This window comes from Hemiscyllium ocellatum, chromosome 11 (genome assembly GCF_020745735.1).
Source record: "Hemiscyllium ocellatum isolate sHemOce1 chromosome 11, sHemOce1.pat.X.cur, whole genome shotgun sequence".
Lineage (NCBI taxonomy): Eukaryota > Metazoa > Chordata > Chondrichthyes > Orectolobiformes > Hemiscylliidae > Hemiscyllium > Hemiscyllium ocellatum.
Genome location: NC_083411.1, coordinates 73,959,502 through 73,978,194, shown reverse-complemented (window position 1 = coordinate 73,978,194; position 18,693 = coordinate 73,959,502). Strand labels below are relative to the sequence as shown.

At 41.1% G+C, this 18,693-nt stretch overlaps 1 protein-coding gene across 1 annotated transcript in view; it reads right to left on the bottom strand.

The window, feature by feature from the left end:
* The window catches only part of LOC132820060 (5-hydroxytryptamine receptor 2C-like), a 116,144-nt gene that overhangs the window by 20,212 nt on the left and 77,239 nt on the right, over nt 1–18,693 (bottom strand). The window contains exon 2 of the mRNA XM_060831979.1: nt 2,948–3,296. Coding sequence (XP_060687962.1) covers nt 2,948–3,296 — 349 coding nt within the window. The remainder of the gene's footprint in view (nt 1–2,947; nt 3,297–18,693) is intronic.

Below are 18,693 nucleotides of genomic sequence, written 5' to 3'. Positions count from 1 at the left end.
ACAAAGCTAGTCTCCTTTTTCTAAAAGCTGTTCCTTTTCTCAAGGATACCATGTTCTTGGTTTTTTTTCAGAGGGATAATAAACTGCTCTCAGTGCCGATTGCTCTGGGTTTGGGACAGAGATTAAAGGGTATTGAGAGGCCTTTTTGTTTATTTGTAAACAGATGAGACTTCAGGCCAAAGTAGTCATGTTTTAGAAGTGACCTGTACAAAGAGGGTGTCGTCAGCTCGCTAGCTGAGCAGTTTAGTTCAATCCAGAACTAGTGGGGAGTTCAACAGTGAGCTGCGTGGAAACAAACTCTCTCTCTGCCCCTCTAACATCAACCTGTAAGCATGTGTTCCATTCATTTTTAATGGTTTCTAAGGTGGTTTGCTTCTTGGGACTGTTGTATGTTTTTAGATTACTTACAGTGTGGAAACAGGCCCTTCGGCCCAACAAGCCCACACCGACCCGCCGAAGCACAACCCACCCATACCCCTTACCTAACACTACAGGCAATTTAGCATGGCCAATTCACCTGACCCGCACATCTTTGGCCTGTGGGAGGAAACCGGAGCACCCGAAGGAAACCCACGCAGACATGGGGAGAATGTGCAAACTCCACACAGTCGCCTGAGGCGGGAATTGAACCCAGGTCCCTGGCGCTGTGAGGCAGCAGTGCTAACCACTGTGCCACCGTGCACCACAGCATCATTAAGTCTAGTTTGGATAGACTGACTTCTGTAGGGGCCCTTTATTCTGTTCTTTGTGTTTCATTGTGTAATTTTGTGAATAAATTTTTGTCTGTTTCAAAACCTGGTAGTTAACCTCGCTACCTTACTCTGGGTAATTATCACTGTACACTTACTGAAACAAATTGTAAAGGCCTGGTCTGGGCTGCTTGTTTAAGAATGTTTTGGGTGGTCTGGCCTGGTTCATAACAGATTGCGGGATTTTAAACAGCGAGTGATAGGTGCTAGTGACTTTATTTTGGGTATTGGTTTGGTTGGGTAGACAAAGTTTGGGATAAAAATGGCTCTTTGAGTCACCAAAAGTTTTCTGGAAGGGGATGTGGGTGACTTTGTAAGTTTTGCAAAAGGTGAATAAGTGCAAGCTGAGAGAATTAGCAGAGAAGCTGGAATTGGAACAGCCTGCTTCTGTGAGGAAAGGAGAGATAATTACAGCAGTAGCTCAGCATTTAAACTTGCAGGAGAAAGCATCAGAATCTATAGAGATGGCAAGAATTTGATTACAAATGAAGCAGCCTGAGTTAGAGGGGAGAGATAAGGAAAGGGCAGCAGAAATGAAACAGTTTGAATTATGTTTAAAAACAGAAGAGAGGGAAAAAGAGAGCACAGAGAAAGAAAAAGAGAGCTTTTGAACTTTGAAAGCTGACACTTAAAAAGAAAAGTCAGCTTAAACGGCTGGAGATAAAGGCTGATGGGAACCTTCGTGAGGAAGTAATGCAAACTCATGTGGAAGAGCAGAGAGTTAAAACAGCATTTTAGTTAAAACAGCATAATTGCCTTTTAGTTATGGCATGTTTCTAGGTAGTAACTGCAAAGTGGTCTGTTGTAGTCAATATCATCCCACACCAATGGAAAAGATGCAAAACTGTATGCTTGCTGTTTTTTCTCTGGCAAGACAGTATTCAGTTTTCTTGTATTGACCAGCTGAACTGACTTCCCTTCGGCAACAGTGAATGATGCTTGAGACACCCCAAACTCCAGTTTATAAGGGGCTCAAGGCAATTATGCATGCCTACCACAGCCACTGGTGCTGTTGCCCTCACCTTGGTTTGAGTTCCTGGAAGATTTCAGCATTGGCGTTTTTCCTTGCTGGACGTAAGGGAGGATAATGGCTTCCTGAACATCCTTTCCCATCTCCCTTTTGCAGCAGCTTGTTCTCCCCGTACCACCTCTGCTCATTCACTTTGTCATGCTATAGATCAAGTGGAATGCATACTAACGAAGCCAAAATTGACTGTGTGTGTGTGTGTGTGTGTGTGTAGAATCCTTGAAGTCAGAACTAAGCCCCTCAGCAAGTGTCACATCATTCCCCTTAAGCTTGGCCTCTTTAAGTAACTCTGAAAGACTTCTGGAACGCCAGCAAGGACCAGAGAAAAAAAAATCAGCAATGAAATTGTAAGTAGTTGATAAACTTATGATTTGGAGGTTCCTGTGTTGGACTGGGATGGACAAAGTTAAAAATCACACAACATCAGGTTATAATTCAACAGGTTTATTTGGAAGCACTAGCTTTTGGAGTGCTGCTCCTTCATCAGGTGGTTGTATGAAGGAGCAGCGCTCCAAAAGCTAGTGCTTCTAAATAAACCTGTTGGACTATAACCTGGTGTTGTGTGACTTTTAACTTTGATAAACTTTTAAATAGTGCTGATGGGGGTCATTCCTCCTGCTGTATGTGTTTAAGGGATGGTATTAGCTGGAGTATTGACATCCAGAGTGATAGTGCTACCAGAGCTGAAAATGTGTTGCTGGTTAAAGCACAGCAGGTTAGGCAGCATCCAAGGAACAGGAAATTCGACGTTTCGGGCCAGAGCCCTTCATCAGGAATCCTCATAATGAATCATAAATATAATTGCCAAATTTGCAAGTGCTTTTTAGTAAAGTTATTTCAATCTCGTGCCTTTTGATCTCCAATTAAGATACGGTATTCTTTAAATTGCACATGCAATATCAAATTACCATTACATTTCACCTTAAACATACAGGCAATGTAATTACTGTTCTGGTCACATCATTACTGAGAAGGATTATAATATGATGAACTGTCCTGGATGCACACAATACTGGAATCTAACTGCGAGCTTCTATTGTTGGAGGACAATATGAATTATCTTACAGGTCTCCACTCATTCACAATCCAAAATGGGCTGATCACTGTATTGAAATCTGTTGAATATTTTGCAAAACTCTGTTCCAGGTTCATAAAAACAAGCAGTACTTACCATAGAGAATAGTAATCAGGGAAACTGGCATAACTAAAATTCCCACCAACATATCAGCAACAGCGAGCGACATCAGGAAATAGTTCGTGGCATTTTGCAGCTTTTTCTCCAGTGAGACTGCCATGATCACTAATATATTGCCCCCCACAGTCAACACGATAATGATGAGAATAAGCAAGGCTGGCCAGTTCTTTTCTGAGATGCTTGTGTGAGCGATGCCTTCTGGGTCTGAGGCATTAAATATTTCCCCTGTAGTCAAACTCTGGTTCAGGGTATGAGAGCCGTTGATATATCTGGCCATGAGAACACTGTAGAAATTGAAATGCAGAGACGCAGAACTGGAGCGAACCTGACAAATCGTGAAGTTCTTCTTTAAATAAGATATGAAATGCTTTGCTGTTTACTTTTGTAAAATGTCTGTGTTAAAGGGAAGACTACCTCAAGCATTTGGGCGCATAATTCATCCATTATTCTGTGAGCTTTCAATTGAGATGTCAAGTATTTTAAGCCTTCAAGCATTTTTGTACATGACAAAATGAGTAATGATAAAGTGCAGGCAACAGTGGGGCTCTCAATGTTTTCACCTGGATTACTGAATGCAAAGTGAGAGATTTTCCAGCTTCACTCCTCATGCGGCAGCAACCACAATATCATCACAAACGGTGCCAAGCTCCTCAAGAGGTTCATGTTGTCATCCCATTTTCTCAACTTTTCTTTTCTTCTTGAGTATGTATTTTCGTTAGTGTCTCTTTTCTGCTTTTGCTGTTTTTTTTCAGAAGCTGCAAAGATTCATGTGGATTTCAACAGGCCTTTTTTTCCCCATTATAATCAACTCATTAAGATCTAATCAAAATGTTCTTCCAGAGTTGAATGAGTCCAATTCTGAAAGGAATCACAATTAGAAAGTTATAACATTGTTATTTGCTTCAGTACTTATAAATATTAATTCAATCAAAACTCCGCACTGCTACTTGCATTCAACATTCAATGAATAGTGCCTCAAATCCTTGCAAAAAATCTAAGTGTACATCTCCTGCCTACATAACTACCATTCTTCTTCACATGTTTTATTACATTTACTGCCAAAAGCATCAATACACATTGACAAAAATATACTGAAGTGCCAACTCTGATGTATTTTTCATCTCCGTTATCCTGACAATTATCTTATTCCCAAGTTCATTAAATTCTGCTTTATCCATCAGTACCTCACACAGAACATGAGGGGAACATTAACTCAGTACATTCCGGATTACTCATGATAAGATACTTTAATTATGATCAGAGCTTATGATGTATTCTTTTTAGAGTTTGGTCATTGACAACTGAGGCTTGTGCAAGATGAAAAACACAATAAGTATAACTTCACACCCAATGTGGAGTATCATTTGCTTCCTCAACCAGAAAATTGCTTTATGATGTTAATACCACTGAACTGATTTAACACATCGGTCAACATGTGCATGTATGGATTCAGCTGCAGGAATCGTTTAAAGATGGTAGGCAGAGGCTGGGAATTCTGTGGTATGTAACTCCTAGCTCCACAAAGCTTGTTGGCCATCAATAAGGAACAAGTCAGGAGTGTGTTGCACTATTCCTCATTGCGTGGATAACTGCAGTTCCAATAATGTGCTTCATATCATCCAACAATGAAAGATGGCAGCTGTTGAACGCTTTCTCAAGGGCAACTAGGAACAGGCAATAAATGGTGGCCCAGCCAGTGATGCCCACACCTTACGAATAAATTAGGGAGGAGTAATAAATTCTGGCCTCGCCAGCAACATTCTCCTACCCGGAATTAATTTTAAAAAAGGTACAAAAAGAAGTTTAAAACCCTACTAGAATATTGGCTATATCCTCATTGTGTGTGGATCACAAACAGGAGGAAATTAGAAAGCATTGATTAGACCACACATGGGATGCTGCATTAAGCTTTAGATCTCAGGAAGTGTGTACTAACCTTGGTAATTTGTTGCACAGATTCACTAAAATGATTCCTGGGTTGAACAACAAGGGAAGGGTGTATAAATGTGGCTTGAATATAGTGGATTGAGAGGCCATCTGATGACACTATTTAAAATATTAAAAGGATTAAACTGATTGATACAGAGAAACAAATTCCGACGATGTGGAGTCCAAAATGAGGTTACTTGGTCTTAGAATCAGGAAGCACTTTTTCTCCCAAAGAACTGTTCTAACCTGATCGCATATAAGTTATCTCATGAACATATGACCACGGCATAACATTAAACAACTGGACTCCATTTTGCAAAACATAATCCAAGCTCCAACCCAAGTTACTTGTACAGGCAAAGCATTTTTTTTTCAAGGTTGCTCACTCAAAATACTTGAATTTCCCACTGAACAGCACAGCAGGAACATCTTCATTGCTGAGGCCACAGTGGTTTGAAAACAAGCACACCACTACTGTTTCAAGGTCAAATACTCATGGGCAACAAATTCTGATCTTGTGAGCAATGCCCATATCTTAAGAACAATAATTGTTTTTAAAAAAATTGTTTGTAGTGGTGAGTGGTGCACCAATTTCCATCACATGAACGTTTGCCAACGCTAGTAGAGATGGGTTTCAAGTGTCATTTGTCCATTAGTGTAATAGTATCCATTAGTGTTTAGTTATGTCACAGCATTGTTCTTAGGCATGCAAATGGGTATAATGATGCCTTACAGATGAGAGAAATCATGAATATTATGAAACCATATTTGTCTCTGCTGCTGAACTGGAGGTTGGTTGGCCTATAGGGAAACGGGGAGCTGGCTACATTGCATAGTGGACAGCATACCATCTGTGATGCACCAACTCTCTGGCATAAAAGCTGCAGGCAGCACTGAACTTTGTTGCCACTGATAGTGCATCACAGATGGTTTCTTTTTCCTGCAGGCCTGAGCAGACCAGATGACGAACTTCACTGAACCCTTGTCTTCAATATGCCCAGGTTGGTGAGTGACTCTGGCTGCAGTAGAATTGAAGAAACAAGCAGTTTGTTTTATGTGAGGTGAAGTATTTTGAGAGGACTAACATGTTGAATGGTAGGGTCCTAGGAAGTACAGAGAATCAGAGGGACCTTGGTGTGTATATATATCTATAGAACCTTGAAGACAGCAGAAGCATTAGACCAGGTAGTTAAGAAGGCATATTGGATTCTTGCTTTTATGAATCAAGCCATGGTATACAAGAACAAGGAGACAATGATAAAGTTGAATATAATGCTAGCTATGCCACAGTTGGAGTACTGTGTGCAGTTCTGTTCACTACCCAAAAGGGAACATGTGATTGCATTAGAGAGGGTGCAGAGGAGATTTACAGCTTGACGCCTGTGCTGGAGAGATTTAGTAATGAAGAGAAATTAGATGGCCTGGGGTTGTTTTCCTCAGAGGGTAAAAACAACGACTGCAGATGCTGGAAACCAGATTCTAGATTAGAGTGGTGCTGGAAAAGCACTGCAGTTCAGGCAGCATCTGAGGAGCATAAAAATCGACGTTTTGGGCAAAAGCCCTTCATCAGGAATAGAGGCAAAGTGCCCCAGTTCCAAACTTCCAGTTCAGCACTAGTTTGGAACTGGGGCACTCTGCCTTGATCCCTGATGAAGGGCTTTTGCCTGAAACATTGATTTTCCTGCTCCTCGGATGCTGCCTGAACTGTTGTGCTTTTCCAGCACCACTCTAATCTAGAATTTGTTTTCTTCAGAGCAGAGAAGGCTGAGAGGGAAGCTGATTGAGCCATACAAAGTTCCCAAGGGTATAGACAGAGTAAATAGGAAAAATGTTTCCCCTTAACAGTGGGGTCAAAAGCTAGGGGGCATAGTTTTAAGGTAAAGCGTAGAAGGGTGAAAGGGAATTTGAGTTTCTTTTCACCCAAAAGACTGTGGGCATCGGGAGTACACTGTCTGAAAAGGGTCATAGAAGTGGGAATGGTTAAATCATTTCAGAAATATTAAGGCAAGGACTTGAAATGTCATAGCATACTAGAGCTGGAAAAGAGCCAAGTGCTTGAGCATGGGATTGAGATAGGAAAAAGTTTGATGACCTGTGTGAACATAATGAGCCAAAGGGTCTACTTCCATGCTATTAAATGCTATGACTCTATGTATAGGATGCGCACCAGAGCCCCTGTGCTCCCAGATGCCCTACTCTGCTGCTCTTGTGACAGAGATGTTGCAACCAAGTTGTGATATTCCTCTATGTCAATGTTTGGATAATGTCTTAAATCCCCTTTTTGTTCCCTTAGCCTATGTGAGTTACCGATTTTTACCAATGTGTTAAACATCCACACCCAAACTTTTACAATGGGAGGAAGACTTCAAAGCAAAGGGTATGAATTCCCATTGTTTCTTTGTAAAGTCCCTATTCATCTTTTTTGTTAAATGAACATTATAACTCTTGGCAATTTAAATTAATTACTTGGTATTTTATTGCTGTAACAAAGCATTCATTAAGTACCTGTATTTATTTGAAACAAATTATAAGTTAGTGCAATGCAGCTGAATAAAACATAATCAGTATGTAATGCAATTAGCAAAATTGAAGCCCTTGAAATTAAAGGGGCACGGGAAGTGTGAATAAAAATTTGGCTTTAGAAGAGATTAGTGGTGAACAGCAGTTTCAGATTGGAAGGGAATATACAATGCTGTCCCACATGGATCAGTATTATGGCCACTGGTATCTGGAGTCTGTTAATGATCTGGACTTGGTAGACAGAGCATAATTGAATATTTGCAGATTACACAGAACTCAGGGATGCAAGTAAACAGTGAAGCTGTGAGGATGTTAACAGTGGACTTCAGTAGGACAGGGACAGATTGGTTAAAGGGGCAGATACATAGCAGGTGTAAGTCATGCAGACAAGTGTGAAGTGATACATTTTTGTAGACAGAATGAGGACAATAAGATAAACTGAATGGCATGACTTTTGAATTCAAAAGTGAGGAGGCTATTCTAGTCCTTTGGAAAACAGTGGCTGGCCTTTAACCCAGAGAATTAGGTTGAATCTTGCATTTTTTTGGATAAGTTTATGTTGCATCAATTTTTCTTCAGGGACATCTGTTGCGAGACCTAATGGGTTTTCTTGCTGTTACTGTATCAAACTCATTTCATTAACTAACTATGCCTCCCCTACAGAACTTGCTACGTCCAGCTCTTCCCCATCTTACCACATGGCGCTCCCAGAACACCTCCCCACTCAGCAGATCCCCGTTAAAAGACATCATCGCTTGCCTCTACACAATCTCCAAAAGCCTGCTGTGCATCCAGATAAGCGCTGGCTTTTTGAAATTGTCCTGCTTGGTCATGGACAGACACTTTCGAAAAGGGGGAAAGACACTGAGATTACAGGGGTTTAGAAGTCCAAGTCAAGGGAATGGCGAGGGAGGAGAGCTGTACTCTTCCCAGAGGGCCACCAGGGAAGCCATGCCATTAGACATGGGCAGTATGGTCCAAAGTTATCCCCTCTTCCAGCTCACATTTCAATATTGTTCCATTTGTCCATTTGTATTGTTTATTTTTAATTTGAAAATTATATTCAAATTAACAAATAAATGTCAAATCTGTAAGCCTAAAACTAAGCAATATTAGTGGATCGACACTCAATGGATAAGTCTTAACTCTGTTTGATGATGTTAGGGCAAGGAAAGAGAGTTGGCAATTGTTTTACATCGCTTATCATTTTTAATTCCACTGACTTCAATGTTATTTGGGCTGTTAGCAACTGTTTTATGCTATCACACAGTCACAATGTACTCTATTAAATTGCTCAGTCCTCCATAAAGGTGGCAATAGCCTGTCTGTTGTAAGTATTGTAACGTCTCTGTTAATATAGTTGACTGAAGAAAGTTGCATTCAGTGTTCATCCATCAATATCACCAACAAGAAATTCTAGCCACCCTTTTAAAACAGATTTTCAGACGAGAGGTTCTAATAATCGGAAACAGGTCACAGGCAAATTTGTTGCTAAAACCTTAGAATTGCTGAATTGCATCAAAATTTTGAAATCTTTGTTCTGCTTTACAATTACCTTTAATAGGTAATTGTTTGCAAAATATTATTGTGGTTTCTTTGTCGTTTTTGTTTCGGAGATAATTAATCACATTTTGCAAGTGCTGTAAAATATTAAATGTTCCCATGATCTTGGCACTGGCTCAAGATTCCTTTTGGCCTGTTCAATGTAAAAATACATAACAACTCTGGGTCTTTAACATCTGCATTCAAAGAAAAATATTTAAGGGCAACGGTCTTGTTGGGTTAGGTTTTCAACTAGTCTCCAGGTGGAAAATGTATATTTTGCATTTTTGGCTCATTATGGAATCCTCTGGAATTTATTTCCTGTGAATCATTGAAAAGGAAGGGGTTGTGGTTGCAAGAATAGGCAGCCCATCAGCGATGACAGTTTTATACCCAAGTGCAATTTTAAACTTTACCCCATTATCAATAATTGACAAAAAGAAAGTGAAATCTCCCTGAAGTTTTCCTTCCAGCATCCTTGTTACTGAAGCTAAGAGAAGTTGGCCTATTATGGGATTTGGAAATTAATTTGAATGTATTTCTAATAGTATGAGTTATTCAGCATGGTATTTATAATCCATTTTCTCTGCACATAAAATATTTTGCAGTTCTCTCAGTAGCAGCCAGAATGCTAATGTGTACATGCAAAGCAACTGATGCTGCTTGCTTCAAGAAACATGATTGACTGACTTCACAAAAATTTGTATTCAAAGTGAGTGCCTTCCTTTAAAGCATTTCAAGAAAAGATCATTAATTGTGAGTTGCAATTCATTGCACCTGGTTAGTCTGTCATGAAAATGTCAAACCCAGATGATATGCAGATGTTACATCGCCATGGAGATATCCACAAAAGAGAATGGAAGACTTCCATTTATATAGCACTGCCACGACTTCAGGACATTCTAGAGTGCTTTTCAGCTAATAAATTACTCTTAATGTTGTACGTTACTGTTGATGTGGAGGTGCCAGTGTTGGACTGGGGTGGAGCCTGGCACGGTGGCTCAGTGGTTAGCGCTGCTGCCTCACAACGCCAGGAACCCGAATTCGATTCACACCTCAGGCAACTGTCTGTGTGGAGTTTGCACATTCTCCCCATGTCTGTATGGGTTTCCTTCGGGTGGTCTGATGGATTGGCCATGCTAAATTGCCCACAGTGTTCCGGGATGTGCTGTTAAAGTACATTAATCAGGGGTAAACAGAGTAATAAGGTAGGGGAATGGGTTTGGGTAAGTTGCTCTTCAGAGGGTTAGTGTGGATTTGTTAGGTCTAATGGCCTGTTTCCACACTGTAGGGATTCTATGAAGGTCAAAAGTCACATGACACCAGGTTATACTTCAACAGGATTATTTGAAATCACAAGTTTTTGGATCACTGCCCTTTTATCAGGTAAAGTGCCAAAGGAACAGTGTTCCAAAAGCTTGTGATTTCAAATAAACCTGTTGGACTATAACCTGATGTTGTGTGACTTTTGACCATATGTTACCATTGTAATTTAAGGACTATGGCAATTTGTGTATAGCAAGGACCCAGAAAAAAACAATGTGCTAATGATGAGATCATCTGGTGCTGTTTGAGTTATATATTTTTTTTTGCCTTGGAGGTAAGTAGGAATGACACCAGTTTCTATATCTGAAAAGTTTTATTTGCAATGTTTTAAAATATCTTGGTCATCAACGGATTCTGGAAAATCCAAGATGAAGGATGGGAAAAATTTCTGCTTGTAACAGTCTGCTCCATTTTTGAGGTATTTTAGATGTTGAAGGTGATTTCCTCGAATTTCAGGAGCAGCAATGATTGTTTTATGTAGTGTTGTATTGTTTTGGGCCTTTGGAGGAAAAGAAGTCAAAACAACAGCACTTTTAAAAGGGAAAGGAACAGACAAAGGCAGCACATGGTGGGTTAGTGCAGGAGAGAGAGAGTGAAAGAAACCCAGACTGCTAACTGACACAGCAGTGAACCTACACAGTTACTGCCTTTGCTGTTTGAATTCTTTATCGCTGGACATCGGAGTACATCTGGGAAAACTAACAAACAGTGAAATTCTCAAGGAATCTTGGAGGAACCTGCTTGGGAGAGGTCACAGCACAGAAACAGATAAGGGAATATTTTAAGTGTGGCCTTACAGAAAGTCTGCGGTAGTGAGTAGAGTGGGCTCTTTCTTGATTATATGTTTTATTGAGGTATGTCCCTTGATTAAAATTAAAATTATAAGCCATAAGTATTAAATTAGCCTGGAGCAGTGTTTTGCAGAGGATTAAGACTGTGCTATTTTCTGGGTCTGTAGGTTGGAAGAACCAAAAATAGCCTTTAGTAGAGTAATATGCTCTTCTTGTCAGAAATGGGAGTTTAGGGACAGTTCACATGTTACTGAGGATTATATCTGCAATAAATGCAATTGATTGCAAACCCTATCAGATCGAATGGATCAGTTGGAGAGACAGTTGAAGGCAATGAGAAATTTACAAGAGCAAGGGGATGTGACGGATGGCAGTTATAGGAAGGGAGAAAAGTTGCAGATACAGTCACACTAGGTTAACTCTAGGAAAGATAAGATAGGTAGGCAGGTAGTGCAGGAGTCTTCTGTGGCTATCTCCATTTCAAACAGGTATGCTGTTTTGGAAAATGTAGAGGGTGATGGATTCTCAGGGGAATGTAGTAAGAACAGCCAAGCTTCCGGTATCAAGATTGGCTCTGATGCAATGAGGGGTATGTTGGGTTCCAAGAGATCAATTGTGTTAAGCGACTCTGTAGTCTGAGGCACAGATGGATATTTCTGTGGCCAGCAGCAAAAAAATCAGAATGGTGTCCCCACCTCCCCCCCCCCCCATTCATCTGCTCTATCCTTCTAGGAATAGAAGGATAAAGCAGATGAATGCATGGCTGAGGAGCTGGTGTATGGAGAAGGATTCACATTTTTGGATCATTGCAATCTCTTCTGGGGTAGAAGTGACGTGTACAAGAAGGACAGATTGTTCCTGAATTGGAAGGGGACCAATATACTGACAGGGCAATTTGTTAGAGCTCTTGGGAGGATTTAAACTATTAAGGTAGTGAGGAAAGAGATCAATCTGAGACTGATACAGTTGAGAAAAGAAGCAAGTCAAACAGTAAGGGTAGGCAGGGACAAAGCATAGAACAAGGTAGGATTGATAAATTAAACTGCATTTACTTCAATGCAAGAGGCTGAATAGGGAAGGCAGATGAACTCAGGGCATGGTTAGGAACATGGGTCTGTGACATCATAGCAATTATAGAAACATGCCTCAGGAATGGACAGGATTGGCAGATTAATGTTCCAGGACACAAATGTGATAGGAAGGACAGAAAGGGAGGCAAGAGAGGAGGGAGAAGTGGTGTTTTTGATAGCATTACAGCTGTATTTTAGGGAGGATATTCCTGGAAATATATCCAGGGAAGTTATTTGGGTTGAACTGAGAAATAAGAAAGGGATGGTCACCTTATTGAGATTGTATTATAGATTCCCTAATAGTCAGAGGGAAATTGAGAAACAGAGTTGTAAGGAGATCTCAGTTATCTGCAAGAACAATAGGGTTGTTATGGTAGAGTATTTTAACTTTCCAAACATAGACTGGGACTGCCATAGTGGAGAAAGTGAGGACTGCAGATGCTGGAGACCAGGGTTAAAAGTGTGGTGCTGGAAAAACACAGCAGGCCAGGCAGCATCCCCTCTTAATATTCGGGCTTATGCCCGAAACATCGATTCTCCTGCTCCTCGGATGCTGCCTGACCTGATGTGTTTTTCCAGCACCACACTTTTCAACTCTGGGACTGCCATAGTGTTAAGGGTTTAGATGGAGAGGAATTTGTTAAGTGTGTACATGAAAATTTTCTGATTCAATTTGTGGATGTACCTACTAGAGAAGGTGCAAAACGTGACTTACTGTTGAGGTGTCAGTGGAGGATCACTTTGGGGCCAGCGACCATAATTCTATTAGATTTAAAATAGTGATGGAAAAGGATATACCAGATCTAAAAGTTGAACTTCTAAGTTGGAGGAAGGCTAATTTTGACAGTATTAGATGAGAACTTTCAAAATCTGATTGGGAGCAGATTTTTGCAGGTAAAGGGACAGCTGGAAAATGGGAAGCCTTCAGAAATGAGGAAAGAATCCAGAGAAAGTATATTCCTGTCAGGGTGAAAGGGAAGGCTGGTAGGTGTAGGGAATGCTGGATGACTAAAGAAATTGAGGGCTTGGTTAAGAAAAAGAAGGAAGCATATATCAGGTATAGACAAGATAGATCAAATGAATGCTTAGAAGAGTATAAGGGCAGTAGGAGTATTCTTAAGAGGGAAATCAGGAAGGAAAAAAGGGGACATGAGATAGATTTGGCAAATAGAGTTAAGGAGAATCCAAACGGGTTTTTACAAATACATAGTGGGCGGCACGGTGGCACAGTGGTTAGCACTGCTGCCTCACAGCGCCTGTAGACCCGGGTTCAATTCCCGACTCAGGCGACTGACTGTGTGGAGTTTGCACGTTCTCCCCGTGTCTGCGTGGGTTTCCTCCGGGTGCTCCGGTTTCCTCCCACAGTCCAAAGATGTGCGGGTTAGGTGAATTGGCCAAGCTAAATTGCCCGTAGTGTTAGGTAAGGGGTAAATGTAGGGGTATGGGTGGGTTGCGCTTCGGCGGGTCGGTGTGGACTTGTTGGGCCGAAGGGCCTGTTTCCACACTGTAAGTCTAATCAAATTAAGGACAAAAGGGTAACTAGGGAGAGAATAAGGTCCCTCAAAGATCCGCAAGGCAGCCTTTGTGTGGAGCTGCAGGAGATGGGGCAGACACTAAATGAGTATTTTGCATCAGTATTTACTGTGGAAAAGGATATGGAAGATATAGACTGTAGGAAAATAAATGGTGACATCTTGAAAAATGTCCATATTACAGAGGAGGGAATGCTGGTTATCTTAAAATGCATAAAAGTGTATAAATCCCCAGGACCTGACGAGGTGTACCCTAGAACTGTGTGGGAAGCTAGAGAAGTGATTGTTGGAGTCCTTGCTGAAATATTTGCATCACCAATAGTCACAGGTGAGGTGCCAGAAGATTGGAGGTTGGCAAATGTGGTGCCACTATTTAAGAAAGGTGGTAAGTGGGCAAGTTGTTGGAGGGAATCCTGAGGGGCAGGATGTACATGTATTTGAAAAGGTGAGGACTGATTAGGGATAGTCAACATGGCTTTGTGCGTGGGAAATCATGTCTCACAAACTTGATTGAGTTTTTTCAAGAAGTAACAAAGAGAATTGATGAGGGCAAAGTAGTGAATGTGATTTATATGGACTTCAGTAAGGCTTTCGACAAGGTTCCCCATGGGAGACTGCTTAGCAAGGTTAGATCTCATGGAATACAGGGAGAACTAGTCATTTGGATACAGAACTGGCTCAAAGGTAGAAGACAGAGGGTAGTGGTGGAGAGTTGTTTTTCAGACTGGAGGCCTGTGATCAGTGGAGTGCCACAAGGATCGGTGCTGGGTCCACTGCTTTTCGTCATTTATATAAATGATTTGGATGCAAGCATAAGAAGGACATTTAGTAAGTTTGAAGATGTCACCAAAATTGGAAGTGTCGTGGACAGTAAAGAAGGTTTCCTCAGATTACAATGGGGTCTAGATCAGATGGGCCAATGGGCTGAGAAGTGGCGGGTGGAGTTTAATTCAGATAAATGTGAGGTGCTGCATTTTGGGAAAGCAAGTCTCAGCAGGACTTATACATTTAATGTTGAGGTCCTGGGGAATGTTTCTGAACAAAGAGACCTTGGAGTGGAGGTTCATAGCTCCTTGAAAGTGGAGTCGCAGATAGAAAGGACAGTAAAGGTGGCATTTGGTATGCTTTCCGTTATTAGTCAGAGTAATTGAGTACAGCAGTTGAGTGGTCATGTTACGGCTGTATGGGACATTGGTTAGGCCACTGTTGGAATATTGTGTGCAATCTAGTCTCCTTCCCATCGGAAAGATGTTGTGAAACTTGAAAATATTTACAAGGATATTGCCAGGTTGGAGGATTTGAGCAGTATGGAAATGTCGAGTAGGCTACGGCTGTTTTCCCTGGAGCGTCAGAGGCTGAGGGGTGACCTTATACAGGTTTACAATATTGTGAGGAGCATGGATAGGATAAATAGACAAAGTCTTTTCCCTGGGGTGGGGAGTCCAGAACTAGAGGGCATAAGTTTAGGGTGAGAGGGGAAAGATATAAAAGAGACCTAAGCGGCAACTTTTTCACACAGACGGTGGTGCGTTTGTGGAATGAGCTGCCAGAGGAATTGGTGGAGGCTAGTATGATTGCAACATTTAAAAGGCATTTGGAAGGTGATATGAATAGGAAGGGTTTGGAGGGATATGGGGCGGGTGCTGGTAGGTGGCACTAGATAGGGTTGGGATATCTGGTTGGCATGGACAGGTAGGACTGAAGGGTCTGTTACCATGCTGTACATCTCTATGACTCTATGACCTTATTGATGAGGTTAGTACATTTGATGGGCTGTATGAGGACATCAGTCTTATTTGATCCCTCATGATAAACTGGGCAAGAAAGTAAGAGCGCAAGGGTTCCAAGGCATAGTTATGCATTGGATTCAAAATTGGCTAACAAAGAGGAAACACAGGGTGATTGTATGGGAGTGTTTCTGTCATTTGAAGTCTGTTTGCTGTGAAGTTCCATTGTGACTCAGTTTGGGGCGCTTGCTGTTTGTGGTGAAGATTAAATGTAAGGGGTATGGTCAAGATGTTAACAGATGACATGCAATCTTGTACAGTAGCATATAATGAGGAGGATAGGGTGAACTACAGGAGGACATCAAAGATGGGCAGAATCATGATAAGTGAAATTCAACCCAAAAAATTTAGTGGGCTATTAACGCAAAGGATTGCACTATGAATGGTAGGACCATGGAATGTATGGAAGATCAGAGAGAATGTTTGTGAACATCCACAAATCTCTGCAGGTGGAAGAGTAGGTGGATAAAGTAGATAAGAAGACATCTTGAATTTTTGCCATTTTTAAAAAATTGGCCTATTTGAGCATATTATTAGAAACCTCTGGAGCAGCTTGGACTTGTACCCAAAGTAGGGACATTACCATTGTTGCTGCAAGTATTCAAGATCGAGGTGGTTATCAAGGAACCATATAAAAGGATTATCAGATCACAACTGGAGTAATGCATGCAGTTCTTGTCACTACGCTATAGGACGGACGTGATCTCACTTGAGAGGGTGCAAAGGATATTTACCAGGTTGCTGCCTGGGTTGGAGGATCTGAGCTATAAGGAAAGGCTGGGTTGTTTTCCTTAAAGCAGTGTACATTGACGGGGGACCTGATAGAGGTGTACAAGGTTATGAGTGGCATAGATAGGGTGGATGGGAAGGAACCTTTTCCATTTTTAGGGGTTGAGTCAACAGTGAATGTAGATTTTAGGTAAGAGGCTAAGAGAAGGGTTGAGAATTTCTTTCACCCAATCTCTCTAAGCTATGTCTTGTTACCCAATAGACGGATTTAACAGAGAAATTGGCCTCAGTATTTTCCTGGACACCTTGAGGAGCGTGTATGAATTATTTGCGTTTATCTGGATTTAGTTACCTTGTATTTTTTCTCCACTCACTTCTTGACAGTGACACAACTGTGATCATGGACTCATCATGCGGACAATGTTGGAACAATGGTACGTGTGCAGCTGGTTTTTATTATCCTTAAACAAAGGGTGTGATAGCAGTAATTTTGTCTTTGAGCTTATGACTAAGAATACATCTTTAAAGGACAATGATGCTTACTGGAAAGGTTAATGTTTTACACAATTCAGAGTTCATCTCTCACAATAGATTTTGAAGAAAATTGTTTAACATCCATATAATGATTTAAAAAAAACAAAAAAACAAGCTACAATTTTCTTCCCAAAATTTGCAATGGATCCTTATCTCTGTTCCAAAAATTCCAATTTGAATTTGGATATAAGCTCCAGTGAAACCAAAAACAACTTCCATTATTTTTGTTTATATACAGCATTAATGTCTCTGTGCAATATTTATACCTAACCAATTAATGGATTCATGTACATTTCTCAGTGGGTTAATGTAACACACATTATGCTTTTAACTTGAACAATTTAACTACTGTAAAATAGAGCAGAAAGGAATTTATTTAAACATGATAACCATAACGCAAATTAAACCCAGCAGCACTCCAATAAAATTAATTTATATACAATGGAAATGATTAAGCAAACCTGAACTATGTTTATATACAATGAGCATTGCTGTAGCAATGTGCTGCCTGAACTGCTGTGCTCTTCCAGCACCACTGATCCAGAACGTGCTTCAGAAGCCTATTCCCAATGGACATTTGGTCTGGTGCTGGACCCTGCCATTACAAAGAGGCAGGCATCTTGTTTCAATATTATAATGGGCCAAGGAGATACAATTTAATATCCACAGTATTCCCTGCTGGGCATGATAAAAGAGGACTTCTTTGTAATTCCAGAATTGTTCAACCCTCTCTTTCAGAGAAAAATAAGTTGAAGGAAAGGTTACAAGATAAATAGTTACTTCAGGGTTTTATTTTGAACTACTTTATTTTGCTCATTTTTGATCAAGTTCTGAGTGGAAAGCACTTGTTTCAGTTTTGCAGTAGTCATTTCTCTTTGCTGCCTACAAATTTGAATAGTTTCAAATAGGAGGGTTTCCTGATGAAGGGCTTTTGCCCGAAACGTCTAATTTCCTGTTCCTTGGATGCTGCCTGACCTGCTGCGCTTTAACCAGCAACACATTTTCAGCTACAAATTTGAATAGTGGGCATTTTCATTACCATCTCCTGCTTTATGCCATTTGGAGGAGGAAACATGCAAGGAAAGGAGGCTGCCTGACAGGTGAGATTATGTTTGCAAAAGACTGCACTATGACACCTCAAAATCCGTACGCTGGCAGAGGTAAATGTAACCTGACTATACTGGTAGCATGGGTCATGTCCTCAGGTAAAAACAAGGACTGCAGATGCTGGAAACCAGAGTCTAGATTAGAGTGGTGCTGGAAAAGCACAGCAGATCAGGCAGCATCTGAGGAGCAGGAAAATTGACGTTTCGGGCAAAAGCCCTTCATCGGGAATAGAAGCAGGATGCCTGCAGAGTGGAGAGATAAATGAGAGAGGGGTGGAGGTGGGGAGAAAGTAGCATAGAGTACAATAGGTGAATGGGGGTGGGATGGAGGTGATAGGTCAGAGAGGAGGGTGAGGGAAGGTAGCAAAGAGTACAATGGGTGAATAGGGGTGGGGATGAAGGTGATAGGTCAGAGAGGAAGGTGGAGTGGATAGGTGGAAAGGAAGGTAGGCAGGTAGGACAGGTCATAGGGACGGTGCTGAGCTAGAAGGTTGGAGTTGTGGTGAGGTGGGGGAAGGGTAAATGAGGAAACTGGTGAAGCCCACATTGATGCCATGGGGTTGAAGTGTTCCGAGGTAGAATATCCTCAACCCAGCCAACTTCAGCTGTTGCATCATTAGCCTTCCCTTAGGAATGAGCTCAGAAGCACTGACATTTGGACAGTGTTCAATACTATGCACAACTTCTCAGATACTGAAGTAATCTGTGCTTGCATTTAGAAAGAACTGAACAACATTCAAACATAGAACAAGTAACATTTGTGCCAAACAAATGTCAAAGAATGAACATCTTGGATAAGAAAGAAGTTAAACACCTTCACTTGATGCTCAATAACATCACTACAGCTGAAACTGCA